Genomic DNA, 19189 nt, shown 5'->3' with positions numbered 1-19189 from the left:
AGTGATAGATTCCTTACCGCCCCACCCATCCTCCCTGTTCTGCGAACTAATTTCTAGGGTTAAGGTCATCGCTTTCAGGGCCCTAGTTTCATGGCCTCAGTGGTCAGTTTCTTGCATGGCTCTGCGTTCCTGGCGCGGAAAGTAATGTACAGAACTGACGTTAGCGCGCATGGGCGCATCTAAGTAGCTCCAGCGACGTCATCCGGGCGCCAACAATGCACACAGGGCCGCACGACGACGCCTATCGACGCGCAGGGGTACTGCTGACGAAAAACTTTTCGGATCCAGTCTGACTACTGTGGGTAATTCTAAGGTATGGAATATATCGCTACTAATGTTTCTTAGAGATATATTGTTACTGAAGGTAAGTAACTTGTGCGTCTGGACAGTCAGGTTTGTAGGGATGGCCACTTTGCCCGTTTGGTCCTGCAGGACTCCCTTGTTTGAAAATGGTCCACAGACCAATAGCTGGGCATGGTATTGCTTGGGTATCTATTTAGAGGTAAGGAATCTGCAGCTAGAAGTCTCTACCAGATGAACAAGTTACTTACCTTCAGTAATGCCTTATCTGGTAGAGACTATATCTAGCTGCAGATTCCTTATTGACCCACCCATGTTCCCTGCTCTGCAAACAGATTTCTAGGGACAGGGCTGATCCATGTCAGGGCCCTAGTTTTCCACATCAATTTCCTGTGTTCTTCATGGCTCTGCGCTTCCAGTGTGGAAAGTTGTGAAAAGAAATTGATGTGAGTGCGCCTAGGTGGTGCTTATAAGGGTACTGCGGATGTCATTTTCGGCGCAGACAACACCCACAACGCAATCCGAGCTGAATGACGCCACCTACTTGCACGCAGGTGTACTGCTCACGAAAAATCTTCCTGATCCTAGCTGACGCCTGGGAAATTCAAAGGTAAGAAATCTACAGCTAGATATAGTCTGTACCAGATATGACATTACTAAAGATAAGTAACTTGTTCATCTGAGGAGGTCTTTGGACTAGCTGTTCAAGAGCAGGCAGTTGCTGTAACTGCTCACCCATGTGGCGATAGGAGTATTCTTATCTAGATTTTGGGTGTTAGTGAGCAAGAGGAGATTATTTACATACCAGGTGGCTGCCTTTATGTTGCATAGATACATAAGATCTGGAGTTTGGCAGACGAGGTCCCACAGTGTCCTAAAAAAAGCCTAACTGTAATCGAAGAGGGAAAAATAAAGTTTTGACCTGTGCCTTTGATTCCTCTTTGGTGCCGTTTTAGCTTCCCCAACTTCTTCCAGTCGCTTGGTGTCGCCACTCCCTCCTGCTACTCTTGCTTTGCTTCACTGCTGCTACTGGAATAACGGTTGTTGACTCCTTCTGGAAACAAATGTTAGTAATGCCTGGGCCCCAAAGCCTGGGCCGAGGTTGATGACTGATTCTTCATCACAAGTGTAGACTGACCTCTTATCAGTATCCTTTCATCAGTATTTTACTGCTCACTTCCTCCCTATGCTCACACAATGCAGGGTGCCTTTACCTGCTGTCATTCTGGAGTGCCACAACTCCTTAGCTGTATGTTCCTTCCTCATGCCACACCCATATCTGTATCGATACAGGTCATCCTGTCTTCAGCAAGGTACTCGGCAATGCTATACAATAAAGTGGGGGTCACACAGCTGTGGAGTTGGCAGCGGAGAAAAAAACAGTCCCTGACTCTCTTGTTGTGTGCTATTTTGCAAAATAGGGAACTACTCCTCTCAGCACTTGGGTAGCAACAATGCCAACTGCGATTTTACTCCTCTCTTATGACATTTTTTCAAAGAATGTTGACATCCAGATAGACCGATTTCTCTTCATGTCATGGTTTAACTACACTACAGATTACTGTGGGCCCTACTCTTGTCTCATTGACCTTACCTGTCACTATATGTGGAATACTTGTCCAAAAAGGACTAGAAACATTGATATCACATCTTTAGAGGAGCATGAGATTGCTTTGTTAGTGGTCATTATTAATTTATCACCCAATTTAAGTAACTAAATATATGATTAACTTTCTTAGATCATAGGCTTTGTCTTTCTCTTTACCAACCCAAAGAGATGGTGTCTATCCTCAAAGCTTTGAAAACCCCAAGGACTCCCCTGCCATTGTTTACATCATTCAGTTCTTTGCTTAGTAACTGTTCTGTTGTGGAGGGCAGTGTCCCCACCACTGTGTCAAAAGGGAGCATCATTGCCCTCTAAAAAGAAGCTAGTCTCGGTCCGATATTTTTAACAGAATGTATGCCTGCCAATAGCTTGCATGTTGCCAAGATCTTAAAGAAGATTGGCACCTGTCAATATTTTTATCTTGATGACACTAAATGTCCCTCTCCCGTCTGGATTTCAGCTGTTACATGGCACAGAAAACGCCTTGATGGACATCTGGGTAGACGATTATAGATGGATTGGGGGTGGGAGACTATAGAGGCCAACGTGGCTGCTGTGGTGTAGGTCCACTCTGTAGGAGAGTAGGATCTGCTAACTATAGTTACCCCCACTTTTTGCTGTGTTTCACTGGTTTATCGACTTTAGTCTGGCTGTGGCCCTGCTAATCAGGACCACAGCCTAGCTGTTCTCTCTCCAAATTGATTACCTGTACATTAGGTACACTCCAGATTGGTTACTGGGTTACCCTTGTGAGCCCCTAGTATATGGTACCTTAGGTACCAAGGGCATAGGTACCCCAGAGGCCTACCAGGGGCTGAAACATGTATTATACCACCCCTGGGAAGTCTTCCAAAATGGCACCACAGGTCTGCACTTGTAGCCTGGGTAAGATGGTGTAAGCACCCCTTACTTAGATAAAGTATACCTATATCTACCTTTTAAAACAGACACATGTAAACCTATCAGTCACTCCTATGGCAGGCCTGAACAACCCTGAAGGCAGAGTGTTTGGTTTTGTGTGGGAGGGTGCCCTAGCATGAGCTGAGCCCCTCTGCAGCTTTCGGAATCCCTGCCGTATAGCTGTTCTGTGATATAGCTATACCATATACTCTTAAGTGCATTATAAACCTCGGGGTTAATGCTAACTTTGGAAGGGCTTTATCAAAACATGTCGTGTTTGGTGACAAACACTTTGGAATACTACGCCCCGCCAGTTCTGGCGGCGGGGGTAGCATTCCACCCTTCTAGAGGGAGAAGACATGTACACACTGGTCTAACCGGTAGAAGTTTAAAAGAGCCCCAGCATCACAAAATGGATGCTGCTGCCACAGACACGAGTCTGACCTCCTGTTGCGGGACGAAACTCCGTCAGGGAAGGCTTGGACAATAGGTTTCCTGTCCAGGGAGGTGCCAGCTCCTCCCCAGACAGGCTTTAGTGTATTTTGGCAGGGTGGGTTGCATTCAGTGAATGCTTTTCAGACAGTGCCTGGGGCACACAAGGTGTCCCAGTGCATTTTCCAGTTCAAACCAGTTGCTGGGGCACTCAGACCCAGCTCTGGTGCGCAACTGGACAAAGGGGAAGGGGTGTAACCACCGCCTCCCCAGGTCCTCCCATAGGTGGGACCCTAGAGTTAGTCTAACCCCGAAACCTATTTTAAGTATAGGAACCCAGTCCCTAGGACTTTAGATTACCCTGGACGAATCCCTGATACAGAAATCTTGGACATTCGACATTCCATATCGACTGGAAGATGGAAGAAATCTCCTTTGGGGTCAAGGAGTGACTCCCCTGTTCAAACAGGCTCCAAAGAAGCATCTTGCCGATCTGCATTTTCGAGGCTCCCGCCAGATCCCAATGAATCTGCGACACAGGACACGGACTTCCAGACATCTCCGAGGCTGACACGAGTCCCCAGCAAAGCCGAGGCCTTTAGCTATCACGAGAGACGTGGGACCGGAACTTCTGGACATCCTGCCCATTTGCTAGTGCATCGACTTCCCGAGCTTTCCCGTAGTTGAGCATTGGGCTACTTGTAGTCCAAGCCCTGAGCACCTTTTGCATCAAAGATTGTGGGCTTCCACGAGTGTTCCGTGGGCCTGCTTTTAGCATTTCTGCTCGAGGCTCCTTCGCGATCCCTAGTCCGTTGGCTAGTAAGTCCCCACAAAGGTAAATCCTTTGTTTCTTGGGCTTCCCTGGTTGCTCCAGATGTACCCTGACTCCCCTCCAAAGGATGAGTTCCTCATACCTTGCTGGCCTTCTCCAAAGCCAATCTTGTCAACTTGCGTGGGTTGCTGTTGCCAAGGCTTGTTGGGTCCAATCCGGATACCGACACTACAGCACTCAATATCCTTTGTGGGACAGCTCAAATCCAGCTCCTGGTCATCGTCGACGCCTCCTGGTCCTCGGGGCTGAAGAGTCAAGCTTCACCTGCATCACTTGAAAGCACCCGACATCAGCTGGCATCTTCTTGTTGCCATCCTGGTCACTGGCTAGTGACCCAAACTCTGTCCCCTCTGCTTTCAGGTTCTTCAGATCTCCGATCCACCCTTGGATCCATCCGGACGCTTTTCTCCTGGTCGCCTGCAGCACTTCTTTGCAGCTCGCCATTGGAAACGACGACGAAACCAGACACGAAAAGACACACACCTATGCACCCGGCTACCCTGGGTGAGGTAACACGAGTACTTCGGTGCTCCCGTGGGTCTTGACTCTCGAAGTGTCCAGTACTGAAGGGGTTCTGCCGTAGTACACACCTAAGTGTCCTTAAACTCTAAACTCGTAACTTTAACTTTCTCCATGGAAGTCAATGGTGATTCGCAGCTGTGTTTAGACACTGCACGCGTCCCCCGTGGGTCGCCTACGTCCCTACCTTGGGTGGTTCCTGGTTGCCCTAGTGGTTCTACAGGCCCTAGGCCTTGTCTCTATGCTTAGAGCGGTACTTCTACCACTTTCTTAGTATATGGTTTTGAGGCAAAACGTATACTGTGCTAATTTACTGTGTGCTATTTAAGTTCTTGTATTGCACTTTTACTTCTAGTCTCATAAAGAGACTAGAGGGGTTGTGTTTAGATTAAATACATATATATTTGATATATACCTGGTGTGGATCTTCTTTCATTTGATTATTCAAGGGATTATAGACTGGTAAAACAAGCTGCTTTACATTCCTTCAAGACTTAACCTGAAGGCTGCTCTCCACAGCTACCTCTAGGATAGCTTTCTATAAAGGTTGTCTTTAAACCTGCCATCAATAAGGGTCGTTTGGACTGGTGCAAGGTACCCACTAGAATAATGGACATCATATGCCAGGCCAACGTCTCACACACTCCTGCCCCTGACCCCCGATCTGCTAATAAATCCTGCAGATCCAACCCAAAACATACAGAGAGCCGACCAGCAGCAGAGTCGTATCTCCGGAGCTTGGGATCCACAGGTGTCTGCATTGCAGATGTTGGTGACTCTGTCAGATGAGTCGAGTTGTTCCAGGTATCCTTGTCACGATGCAGAACCGCATGCAATGTCCCTAAAGCCCACAGTAATGTGAGCACCCAGGGGTGCAGCAAGAGCAACCCGCCTCCAAAGGAAGTCACCAACGTTAAGTCACTTCAACAGGAGTAGGGTGTGAGAAGAAGCCTCAAGGACAGTAGTGAAGGCTTCATGGGACGCTTTTGTTGGACAATAAAGATGCTTCGATCTCTTTGAATTTGCGAACAGGAGTTCAAAAAGTATGATAGTCGTACGCTCTCAAGTCCTGGTTTCTGCTTTTTCTAAGCCCTTTATTTTTTATCGAGCCAATTAGAATTTTTAAGGAGAACGATATATTATGTCAATTTCAAGGTAAGTATTTATGACAACTGCTCGCAATATTTGTGTCCATGACATATTGTAAGTGAACATTTTTGAGTTTCACAGTGGTTTTTGTAGTAAATGAGACCTTGGACCTTGTATGTTGACAGGGTTTTATTGTTTCCTGACCAGGCACCTTGATACTTAAAAAAGCATGTTGCAAATTTGACATAATAGTCATACAGTTATGGCCTCTGGAACAATGCTGTCCAGCATGGGTTTGTCATAAAGTGAATTGTAGCTTTTAATTTCGATTGAATACTTCTACTGTGGCTGATCACAGCCAATTCATTGTCTTATTTCTCTCAACCTGAACATGCATATTTGGCTACTCACATAGCATAACATACTTAACTCCCTGCTTCTTCTTTGAGCATGGGCTACAATGCTTCTAAATGTTTTTTGGCACCGTGTTTCACATACTTGCCTCTGTTGAGTATGAAAAATGGGCATAGCTGTGGTCACAGTCATGTGTGGCATTTATAAATGGTAGTTGAGTCCCTTTCAGGGAGGTCTAGTGACGCCGGAGGCAGCGTGATAAATTGCCACCTGGTGCCAATGACACCATATGGCAAAAAAAAATATGTTCCAATTTAACGCCTTGGGAAGAGGTTCAGATATCAGGAATCTGCTGTAGTTGTCAAATCCATTCAAATGTAAGTCAACAAAGGTAACTAACGTGTTCTGTGTTTTTAACATAGGAGAACCTAGAAAGAAAGGAAGAGGCTCTGCTGACTGCGAATATTGTGCTTGTTAACTGTCCGTCTCTTACCCTGTGATGTTGACCACTCGGATGTTTCACAGAACCACAACATTGGGCTTAACATTTAAGATCAGGAAAGGTGTCATCGCCCGCCTAAACCTCCCTCCACTGTCTGAGGTTCTGATGTCAGTGACGAACATGGCATTGATGTCAAAGATCTTGATCATCCTCTAAGTCCATGAAACCAGGAGGAAAAAGAATTACGTTTTTTAAGCTTCAAAGACTGAAATAGACAATTCTAAGAATGCGAAAGCAAAGAGAAGGAAATCAAGTCATTAAGAAACACAAAGGCATAAGAAGGGAAATGAAGGAAACATAATGATACAGGGCAAGAGAAGACAATACTTTAGGCTGTCATCTGTACCAGATGAGAAATCTTTATGCCTGAGCCTGTACTGTGCACCAGATACATTATATCGATTATGGTAGACATGGAGGAACATAACAAGCTTCCCAGCCTAAGAGTTTAGTGGCCTAGGGACATTCTCCACTGGACACTATGGAGAAGAATATTAATCCATAAATTAATATAGCAATACCTTAGGATTTGAAGACAGTCATGGGTAGGTATCCCAAAGAAAGGATTACCCTTACAATGAGTATGTACCACCCAAAGGAATACCTATACACACACTGCCACGGTGTTTTTCATTTGAAGGTACAATGTTGTGTATGCTTGGATGAAACAAAAACTTTGCAGAAACAATACAGAAAAGGATTGTTGGGACAAAATGTCCCCTGCTTAGTACGCAAGTGCCCCTGCCATAAGTGCCTGACTGCATGTGAAAGTAGCGTGTGCACAGAGACCAAGGCCCATCCATTGTAAAATGAGGTCCAAAACCTGTTCTGTGGATGGACACGCCAAGCATGCCTATTATCGCAAGCATTGGACTACTGGCTATGCCCTGAATAAGCCACGTAGAACAGTAGTTGCAGTGCACAGAGTTTTTGTGAATCTTCAGTATGGCCAGGCCTTTTATCTCTGCATCAGGAGAGAACTCGCTGACGTTCCCCTGCATGCGGAGTATGGGTGTAGGTGTGGTATATGTGTAGTAAATGTAGAATAGTAGGCGTGTGTGTGGTAGAGTCGGAGTACTGGGACCAGAGGGATCTGTTTTGGATGTCTCCTAGTTTTGCATGGCACAAGATGGAAGGTGGATACAGCTTCCCCAGACAATGAAAGTGTACTAACTGTGTTCCTGTGGCTGGCTGGTGGAGACCCCAACACTGGCGTGAGAGACAATAGATACAGGCTTTCCTTAGAATGTCAATAAGGACCTTGATAACATGGGGCGGCTGAGTGGTTATTCTTGAGGACTACCATTTGGCAGATGGTAGGGGCAACGGGTGCTACTGCAGTTCCTGTTCAAGATTAGGACGTTTCTTAGAATGGCCTGCCCCTTTGTCACTGCTTATTGCTTCAGGAAGGCTAATGACAGCCATGTGTTGAGATCTCGCACTTCACTGTGTCATTCGTATTTTCTATATTCTCCCACAAGCATCTGCTTCTCACGGTTTATGCAAGAATGCATGCAAGATTCTGAACCACAGCTGAAGCGCGCTTCCTGGCTTGCAGTTTGGCTTTTCCATTCCTAACATTCAGACACCAACCTCTTTTTTTCTCAGCGTATGGTGTAGTTTATTAGCCCTGTGCATACTCTGCGAACTCCTCTTACTTCAGCAAGAGGAAAACATTTGACTTCAGGTGTGATTCGTGCAAAGTCAATTCATTCATCTGGGCTACACTTGAGGTTGTGCCTTACTTTTCTACCTAGCCTTGTCGGGCCCCTGGCATTCATCGTTCTTAATAAGGTTCACTGTGATATTGCATTGTAGGAAAAAGCCAGAATCCGATACACTTTGATAGCCTTCATATATGCTTTCAATATTTGTTTCCCTCAAAGCAGCTGAAGCCTCTCCCTGAGAGAGAAACCTACTCTCACATTCAATGCTCTCACTGTTTGAATCTTTGGATTAATCAGACATCAAGTCCCGCACATGCCTTCCGTGGAATGCACAGGGAGTAATATCTGTTGCCATGTTCTTCCTCTTAAAATCTCTCTCTCTTCCTCACCCTCCCGCTGAAGAAGGAACAAAGATTCACACAGAGTATTCTGCAACAACTCTAGACCACTATGGCCCTGGAATACACCTTTGCTTTGCTTCAGCACTTTCTTAGCTGGCCTTTCAGTCTTACTCAGCTTGAAAAGGGAGCGATACGCACATAATGGTTTACCACATGTGGGCGTCCTCAGTAACTTTCCACGACCTCCCAGCTTTTGGAAATCTGTGGTCATAGCTCATTTGTAAAAGGTTTAATGAGGCGCTGCTTTCCTGGCACCCTTCAAAAAGCCCATAACTGGCAATTTTCAAGAAATTGAACTTGGATAAAGTACCAGTACTAATGATTATCAGTAGGCGGCACCATGGGAGAGAATTAGACTATTACCACGTTAACAAACCCATTTGCAGAAAAATAGGTGAATTACCAAGAAGTATATTTCCACAACATTGGTATCTTTTACAGAAGTAGTTGATTGTGTGTGTGTGTGTGTGTGTGTGTGTGTGTGTGTGTGTGTATATATATATATATATATATATATATATATATATACATATATATATATATATATATATATATATATATATATATATATATATATATATATAATATGTATGGAAAAAATAAAGTACTCTGGAATACTGCACATAGGTGTGTCAATTCAGTTCTTACGGGTTTGATGAGGATCCCCCTGACAGAAAACTAGGATTACAGGTATGTAGCTTTTCCTTCTGCATCTTAGGTTCTTCATGATTGCTGTAAACAAGGAATATTTCTGACTGCATGTCGTGACCCCGGAAGACTTAATATAAAGGCATGACCCCAAAGCCCATACAATCTACTTAATGTCAAAATTCTGTATTTCTTGTAATTAATGCAGAACATAAGGTTGCAGCTTCGAACGTCAGGTGTACTGCAATAGCTAGACCCTAGAGGTGAAAGAAAGGGAATGAAGGGAAAAAATAACCGAATAGGATGAATATGCTCATATACTGTTTTTTTTTTACACAGCCAGCATCTTCCTTATCCCAGTATGTCTTGTACTGGCAGTTGCATCACAAGCTCACTATTTTTTCCTGCTCATGTTGAGAGGATCTCTGAACACTTCCAACATGTATCGTTTTTCCCCCTTACAATTTACATGTGTCTTGCTTCATTCAACGTCTGAAGCATGTTTGAGGTTTTCTATCTTTTTTCCATTTTTAAGGGGAGTTTTGTTATGCCTCTACTTTTTTTTTAATGCCCCATCTGTTGAAGGAGGAAGGCAATCTCTGACCCACAGAAATTGTGTGGTTTGCTTATTACCTTTGCATCCCACACAGAATTGTGAGCATTTAATATACAAAGATTGGCAGTAGGGAACAATGCGCTAAATAGTGTATGTCAATATCTTTTCTTTATATGTACACCTAGTATATGCTCTAAGGTGGAGATACAACTCCTGCCATGGGTTGTAACAATACGCAAATGGAACTCTGCCAACATATTTCAACACAATTTCTCAACCTGAGCAACTCTAGAAATTATAAATGTCCAATCAATAATAGCTCTTTCAAATTGATGCAATTTTCTGTATCTTCTTTATTTGATCCAGAATAAATTCTTAATTCCAATCCAGTCACTGGGTACAAATCACCAAAGATTTCTTCAAAATACAAGTAGCCAACTGATCTTGCCAACACGTGTTTCGTCTGGCTTTACAGCCAAAAGACTTCGTCAGGGCTAAAGATAAATGAAATATGTACTCAATATATATAAAGACTAAATAAAATTTCAGAATCCATTAATCAGAGTTTCAGGGAAAAGAAGAAGAAAGAACGAAATAGAAGCGAATAAACCTACAGGGAAAAGAAATCCAATAGTACACAAGCCGTGCTCTCAGAAGATTCTTTTAGTCCCAAGTGTAAAAAGAAACTTCTAAAGAATAATTATAACTATCATGCAATTGAATCTAGATAGAATGAAATAGACATATAGGTAGATACCTACGCCTTTTGTGTAAGAAGTGCCAAAGTTGTGAAAAGGAAATAGACAGTGCATGTGCCAGCACCAATCAAAAAGTGACATCTAATCTACATTTGTGATTCCTTATCCTAAAGCCTATATAAGACTTACCAATCGTTTTAATTTTCAAATTGGATAACAAAATAAATTAGATTCCAAATAGCGAATTCCTATTGGGAAGGAATTAAAATTATTAATATACCGTTCTAGCGTAATTAACCTCCACAGCGTCATCAACATCAATTAAAGACTAAATGGTATATATACATGTGGTCATATGCAGTCCACTCGTCGCAAGGTTATTAATACTGGGCATTCCGCCCAGAAGGTATTCCTGTCTTGTTCCGAATTAGTCCTCAAAAATAAATTGAAGAATATATGCATAAGATCATATACAGTCAACTTGTGGCAGAAGTATTAGTACTATACATTCCACCCAAGAGATATTCATATCTTGTTCCGAACTAGACCCCGGATGGGTAAGTATTTGAGATATCGAAAATTATTGTCCCATTTCGTATTAAAAAGGCCTAATATTAGATCTTCTCATCTTATCATTACGATCATACTATTCAGCTTTACCACAAAAGAGGTAACCGGTATCACGTCCTAAAAATACCCAGTGTAAAGATACACTTTGACACTTCATATAAAATTCTTATGATACTACACCTCCCATTATCTATTTATTATGCAGCCAGAATGTCTAAAAGCCAAATAATTACGTGGGAGATAACTGGATCAGATTTACCTTAATATTTATAATCTGTAGTTATCACGCTGGTACAACGTCATTCTGCGACAATTATCCCGATTAATCTTGACACAAATCTAAATTTAAGAATTTAAACGAAAAAACGAATTCAGAGACAATCATAAATCAATAGCTATTATACCGCATTATGTGGTTATAAATATTACCTCAACTAGAAGTAAATCCTCCTCTAGTTGGCTCGATGTAGGTCTCTAAATTCAATTGATATAATATAAAACCTGAAAGAGACCACATTAACATTACACAAAGACTCTTATTATTTTGGCATTGGTATCCTGAATCTAGTTACATTATCCCCGTATCGTTCCTGCAGCATAAGACTTACCAATTTAAAGCGTATTCGCGTGTCTTCGGGGCACATCTTATCTCGGCGTCTAGCACCAGCGCCATCTTGGATCTGGCATTTTATACCCTACCACGTTTGGATATCAAAAGCAAACTATTATGTACCGAGTATCGATCTCCTCATATAAATCGAGGATTTACCTAAATCAAAAGGATCTCCAATATTTTATTATCAAATTATATTTTAAGGTTTATTCCTAAATAAACCGACCTTGAATAATAATTAATTGACACGAGTACATCAATCTTGATCCACATCTAAATATTTAGTTCTAGGAAGGAAAATAATATAAATTCAACCGCAATTAAATTTTTATAGGACCTTTGGCAAGTCTTATTTAACTATTAAATCTTGATAATAAACCTATCGGTTAAGAAAGGGAGGAAGGACTAGCATTCCCGATTCGGCGCCATCTTGGAATGGTGTAAGTTAATGTGAGCTTGATAAACGATTATCAAATCGTAAATCCAATATAAAACAGATATTCTAAATATCATATTCGTAATCTTATTATATTTCATATCCAAATTCAACACCTATAGGGAAATAAAGCACATATTAATATGTGTGCAAAATAAAATAATACCGCTATATGGTAATGGGGGGATCTAATTAAAATACTATTTTTCTCTAAATAATATGATACGTGTAAAAGAGTTAGAGGTTAAAGAACCCGTTGTGGAGGAAGGGAATAAAGGATAGACATATTCCAATCACAAGTTACATCCTATCCTAATCATCATCATTTCGAATAATCAATCGTTCTCATATCATATCCATCTTGATCAGAGATGAAATTTCCATTGTACATTTTTCCATTTCACAATCAACAGATTATATTCTCTTTTCAAACATATTTAAGCATTCAACTGCAAATATTTTTTCTTGTAACAAACCTAAAACGGTCTCATTTGAGGATGTGAGCTGAAGATGAAAACATATTACCACACCCTAAGGAGTAATTCAAAACATTTGTTGTCACTGCATTTTTTCATTATCCCAAAAAGTACTGCATCTCATTATCAATATTAATGCCCATCTCAACCGCATGAAGTCTAATTATCCAACGTACCTCTGCTTGCCTGAGCATAAGTTCTCGATTTCCACCTCTCATGTTAATCGGAATACTCTCAAGTCCATGAAAGGAGAAAGCAAGCTGTTTGGTTTTATGAGGGCAGATCGCGGCATGTGCACCTATTGGATATCTAGAGTCCATATTCTTAAAAGCTCTAAAGTGTTCAGATATTCGATCTTTCATACTTCTAATCGTACTTCCTACATAGATTTTTGAACAATTACATACACTTTTTGATTGGTGCTGGCACATGCACTGTCTATTTCCTTTTCACAACTTTGGCACTTCTTACACAAAAGGTGTAGATATCTACCTATATGTCTATTTCATTCTATCTAGATTCACTTGCATAATAGTTATAATTATTCTTTAGAAGTTTCTTTTTACACTTGGGACTAAAAGAATCTTCTGAGAGCACGGCTTGTATACTATTGGATTTCTTTTCTCTGTAGGTTTATTCGCTTCTATTTCGTTCTTTCTTCTTCTTTTCCCTGAAACTCTGATTAATGGATTCTGAAATTTTATTTAGGCTTTATATATATTAATTGAGTACATATTTCATTTATCTTTAGCCCTGACGAAGTCTTTTGGCTGTAAAGCCAGACGAAACACGTGTTGGCAAGATCAGTTGGCTACTTGTATTTTGAAGAAATCTTTGGTGATTTGTACCCAGTGACTGGATTGGAATTAAGAATTTATTCTGTATCAAATAAAGAATATACAGAAAATTGCATCAATTTGAAAGAGCTATTATTGATTGGACATTTATAATTTCTAGAGTTGCTCAGGTTCAGGAATTGTGAGCATTGCCAGAAAACGACAGAAAAGGTCCTTTAAGACTGAGAAGGAATTTACCTCAGCAATTTTCCTTCCTCTAAAAACATCTCCTGGTTTAGAGACACTTCTTTGTCACCTATCAGGAATATGCCTAGTCATGTGGCTGTTCCAATACATACTTCTAGGAGTCATCACCATCCTTCAGTCAGACCAGGGTCTGTATAATACTTAGGCCACACTGGCGCATCCCTGTTTGCTCCTCGGCGCACCTTTCATAAGATCGGTCTAATACAGACCGAGATAGTGAATCCTATTATGATGAATGCGCCGCCCTAAGTGCCGCCATCTATTCGCTCTGCCTTGGTTTATTGCATTCAGCAAAATACAGATCAGCAGCTTCCAAGCTGCTCTTTATTTGTCTGTTCAGACAGCAACCCACCTGCTGTTAAAGATGTCACTTATAACCCCCCAAAGGCGAGTAATATGAGTGACTCCTTTTAACCCTCCCGAGGTCTGCCCCTTTCGTACACTGTCAGTGTGCCTATTAAGAGCATGTTTGTCTGTACTCGCATCTGTAAAATGGCAGGCACAGAGGCAAATTGATTTCCTCATTTGCATATGGCCAGGGCACCATGCAAATGAGGAAACACCATTCTGTTATCATTGGTGCTACATGTGCACAGGCGTTAGATGTATTACAGAAGGGGCATCACAAGTGCCTGCAGCCACTTTTGTAATACCCAAGTGCCTGCAGCCACTTTTGTAATACCCAAGTGCCACAGCCGCAAAGAGGAAACACATGTCTGTTGCACCCCCTGGACACGTTTTATAATACGGCCCCAGATGTTCAATCTACAACTGCGAAACTATCTCAACATTACCAAAGGGAAAACGGGAAAAGAGGAAAAGACCTGTCTGCCTATCTGCTTAATCTGACAATTTCAAACCTACAGTTTCTCTTCACAAAAGTTCATTTACAACATGTTACACATTACAGGAAAGGTCTTTCTCTTAGGACTTTCTTCGCAATTCCCATTATAAATTACTTTTGGAAGAGTTAAATCAAATTTACCTTTCTAGACGGCAATCTTCTCTACATACGGGGTCAGTCTGGATCCATCTAAATTGAAGGCTCATATTATTGAGCCTATACTGAAGGAGTCATTGCATTATTTCTAGCGCCCATTACATCGGCCCGCAGAGTAAGTAGACTTCAGGCTCTCTTAGGATCGTAAGGAGAACATTTATTATTATTTTTTGTTTCAAAAATAGCATTTTATTTCTATGTGAAAAGACAATATTGTATGAGACTGCACAGGATGTTCCCGAACTCCCCACATACATGCCCGCGTTGCGGGGAAGAAGAGGCCGGACTCCTCCACATGCTCTGGGCCTGCGCACGCCTACGGGGATACTGGGCAGGAATCTGTCAGGTACTGGGGACAGTTACTCAGATGTCGGTACCGGTAGACACCCTATACTGCTTAGTGGGACTCCGTAAAAGACCTAAACAGTTGAAGGCCAAATTGAAATTCCTAGATCTGGCGCTCCTATTAGCAGTCAGGGCCTTGACAATGAGATGGAAATCCCCCGGACACCCCAAACGTCCGTATGGCAGACAGACCTAGTGAAATGGGGCCGGGCGGAGGGGTCGGCCCTAAGAAGGGAGGAAGAGAAAGGGCAGAGGAAATATCCCATAGCACAGGACTGGGAGGTGATGTTGATGGATCTGGAGAGGGTTGACCTTATACAGTCGCAAGGAGGTGGGGAGTGATGCCTCAATGAGAGTGAAGTTGGTCGGACACGTTAGTCCGGCACCCAGGGCAGCGTACAGGACACACATAGGCCTACGTTCGGATTTGCTTAGTATTGTGAGGAATCAGAAAACACTATACTATAGCTGTATCACTGCAACCAGGAGACGAGGGTGAGACGGGGTGGGCGTGTTGGGGAGGGGAGGGAGGGAGATAGAAGCTGTTATTTTCTTGATATGTTTGCAGATGACTAACTATGCAGTTCCTGGGGAGGGTGAAAAGAAAAAATGGGACTGATGAAAGTAACGTGTTAATATGGCTACTGTCACCTTGATGCAATCAGTCTTGAATAAAGAGTTTAAAAAAAAAGACAATATTGTATTTTCATATCATTGTGTTTTTTCCCAGTAATTGCAACCCTCTAGTTCTGAGGTCCTTTCATTACTTGGATGTAAGAAGTGTGCTACAATTTTACTCGGACAGAAGAAAGGATTTAGGAAAACCTAAGCATCTTTTTTGTCAACTGTGTGCCACTTCATACAAATGTTGGCTAAATCTAAACAGTCCTTTTCCAGATGGGTATTTTCTACTCTCCTCTTATCCTATAAACTAGCCATCAATCCTCCACTTCAAACCTAAAAACACATTCTCCTCGAGAGAAAGCGGCAACTGCTGCTTGATTGAGAATTATCCCAGTTTTAGACACACTTAGTGCAGCTTTATCAACCTATTTGTACTTTAACCAAACATAGTCTAGATGCATTGGTCACCCTTATTGATTGTCTTGCTGTTAAACATTAGAGACATCGGTTTTTTCGCAGTGTGCTTGCTATTCAGTTCTACGTATATGGCTAGCAGTCCAGCTTCTACGATGGAGAAAGAAGCATTTATTGTATTACTCGTTCAGCACAGTAGTAATCTTCTTTGAATTTGTAAACAACCCTTTTTCTCTTGTTACTCTTTTTCATTGGCATGGGCATATTTCCTTTATTTTAAATATCAGATGCTTCATCAGAATTAACTGGGCCAACGAGGCAACTGCCAGCAAAATGCATGCTGGGACATTGAGGCTGCTGCCTCCTTTAAAGAACAGTGCATTTTTCAGTTTTGGGTACATTCATCTTTTAAGGCTATTGTTTCCTTCACGCTCTACTTCCACTTCTGAATGTATGGTCTCCCTTTTGCAGCATATCTCAAGTTAGATACTGCAATATTGTCTAATGTATTAATTATAATAAAGAAAGAATTGGGCAGACAAATTTCCTTCATAGGTTGTAACAGTTATGCCCATATTTGGGAAATGTCAGCTTTTCATCTCCTATAAATGCATATTCTATTTGGAAATGAAGATTTTTGGGGTCACCGCATGCAGGCGGAAAATATGAAGTTTTTGAGTTCAGTGAATAAGTAACAATTCCTTATGTGCACTTAAAGCTTAGAGTCTGTTGCATACTTGTGTGTGAAAAATATGATAGTAAAACCCTAGGTTTGACTCTGTGAATGGAAATGTGTCTTCATCATGTGCTGCTTCCGGTGGACTTGAGACCTAATCGCTGTTGAGCTAATGATGGTCTGGTTGCCCAGCTGAATTTATTCCTTTAGGTCTTAGTTCACTTGTCAAAAGAGAGAGCCATTAGAAACAGTCTAGATATCAGTAGCAAGGGCTGTGCAAAATACTGAACTTTTACATGCAAGACCTGCACTTTGTGCCACTTTTCTAACCTCTCTGTTTTTTTTCCAAGGGGGGAAACTGAAAGCTCAGATTCTGACTACCAGTTTGATGCACTCTGAATCCGAACTCGATAGCGATGAAGCAATTTTTACGTGGCCAGACCGTGAGAAAGGCAGTCTGCTCCGGAATCAGAATGGCGCTCTGCGGAATGGGCAAGGGCCACCGAAAGCAAAAAACCAGATGAATATAGCCTTATAGCTGGACTCTGCTCTGAATCCTAGACCAGGATCCACTGCACAGCAGAAGAAACCTGTGTACCCTCTGGCTTGCCCTCTGTCCCTCATCCAGATCAGCAAGAGAACATTTGGTGATTGATGGGGAAAAGCTGCCACCTCTCTAAGGACTGTTATACTGTAATGCTGTAGGTTTCTTGGACTTCTTTTGCCTATAACCAGTGGTACTTGAATTTTAACTTGTCCAAGGAAATCTACAGCAGTTGGGCGAGATTGTGTTTTTAGCCGAAGATGCTTAGTCCAAGGATTTTGAAAATGAACAGTGTGGATCCTTGTTGAGAAACCCGGATTCTGAAGGATGAATTCTCCTGGAAATGTGAAGAATTACACCAGCTAATGTTCATAGCAGTGAATACAGACTTATGTGAACATCCCAACATAACTGCAGCATTACGGAGGGACGTCTGTATCCGCTGCTGATGTTCTGCGACTAAAGATGTGGAGCGGATCATTTTATTGCACTCGGAGCTGGGATCATAAAGCGCTATGCACTACTAGCATAAGACTTAATGATGAACTGTCTCTTCCATGTGGGCGAGCATAAGTTCCCCTGACTACTGATCCTTTCAAACTGCCCATGGGGGGAGGGTCGAAATACAGGGTTGGGTGACTGCCTTCCTCCATGTTTACAGAAACCTTGCTTTATTAATATTAAGAGGAGGTTCCTTACACTGGCATGAATCTCGATTGTGATTTACATTACACTGATGAGAAAGAATGGAGGAAAGATCACCACGTGAAGCTGTTTGTAATTTGTTCATCCAAAGTTCTTTTAAAAAAATTAATAACGCACTATTGCTGTGGCCTTTGCGCTCTGAAACCACAGTGTCGACAGTAATATAAAAAATAATCTAGTCTATCCAGGCAAATTGTTTTGTCTGGAGCCTCAATCCATTGTCCCCTTGCAACATGACATCACACCTGGGGGCAGCTGGCCACCTATTCTGCACTGTAATTTTTGTGGAAACTGTCCATAATGTGATTGATCCCGTATTCGGTCTGTTGTCTGGAGAAAAGTATCAGCCCTCTCCAGTTATACCTTTCCACAGGACACCCAACAGAAAAGATTTCACAGCTGGAATGTGGTGCTCTTTCATGTCAACGATGGTTATTTATTGAATTCTTCCACATATTGTTTGGCTGTGCTTACAAATAATTATATGCACAAATGAATGTCACCCTCATTCAAAAAGCTTACGTTGTCAGTCAGAGGGAGGTTTTACCCTCGTTGTGCACGATGAAAGTGAGCCCGGGCTCAACAGACCTCACCCATATTTCAATACAGTTTTTACCTCTTTGATACCACTATGAAATGAACCACTTGAACGAGAAGGTTATTGTCTTTAACTGCTGTGGAAAAATATGATTGATTAAAACCTTTCTAGCTTGTACGTTTCCAGGTTTGCAGTTCTGTGTCGCGCCAACCCTGCAGTTATGGACCTGGTGTCCGGCACTTTGTTACCTTATACGTAGTAGGAGCATTGTCATTAGAAAAGGGACAGAAGGTATCTGAGGGTCTTGAAGTTGTGTTAATGCTCTGCAGCTTAAGCTTACGACCATTGGGAACACGTGGTGTCATGGACCGGGAAATCAATAAAACAAGCATTGGCAAGGCCAATAGGCCTAGCTTCGAAAGAGTATTGTATGGGAACGTAAAGCATTACAGGTAAATAGCATGGGAATAGTTATGTATTTGTGTGTAAACTTCGAGTGACCTAAAAATCTCTGCTGCTGCCAGAGAAGAATAACATGAATAATCTAGTTTTCGAACAACTCTTTAATAGCATTCCAGTGTCATGTGTGTGTGCCCCTTAAAGTTCAAGCTTAGGCAGCTGGATCAATAAAATGATCACCGCTGCATGGAGGGCAAGCACTTTTTTGTGCAAGGACACAACGTCTGCCCAATTAAAACACG

The 19189-nt window shown here is 42.1% G+C and overlaps 1 protein-coding gene across 4 annotated transcripts in view; it reads left to right on the top strand.

The window, feature by feature from the left end:
• Nucleotides 1-18665, top strand: part of KIAA0319L (KIAA0319 like) — a 907721-nt gene extending 889056 nt beyond the window's left edge. For 2 of the 4 annotated variants that reach the window (XM_078681143.1, XM_078681142.1), the window contains one exon: nt 17052-18665. In XM_078681143.1, coding sequence (XP_078537269.1) covers nt 17052-17239 — 188 coding nt within the window. In that variant the 3' untranslated portion in view covers nt 17240-18665. The remainder of the gene's footprint in view (nt 1-17051) is intronic. The other 2 variants (XM_078681144.1, XM_078681145.1) reach the window with 2 other exon arrangements.
• Nucleotides 18666-19189: the final 524 nt, after the last annotated feature.

Source organism: Lissotriton helveticus, chromosome 3_1 (assembly GCF_964261635.1).
Source record: "Lissotriton helveticus chromosome 3_1, aLisHel1.1, whole genome shotgun sequence".
In the NCBI taxonomy this organism is placed as follows: Eukaryota; Metazoa; Chordata; class Amphibia; order Caudata; family Salamandridae; genus Lissotriton; species Lissotriton helveticus.
The sequence above is the reverse complement of the archived record's forward strand: the minus strand, read 5'-3'. Positions and strand labels throughout refer to the sequence as shown.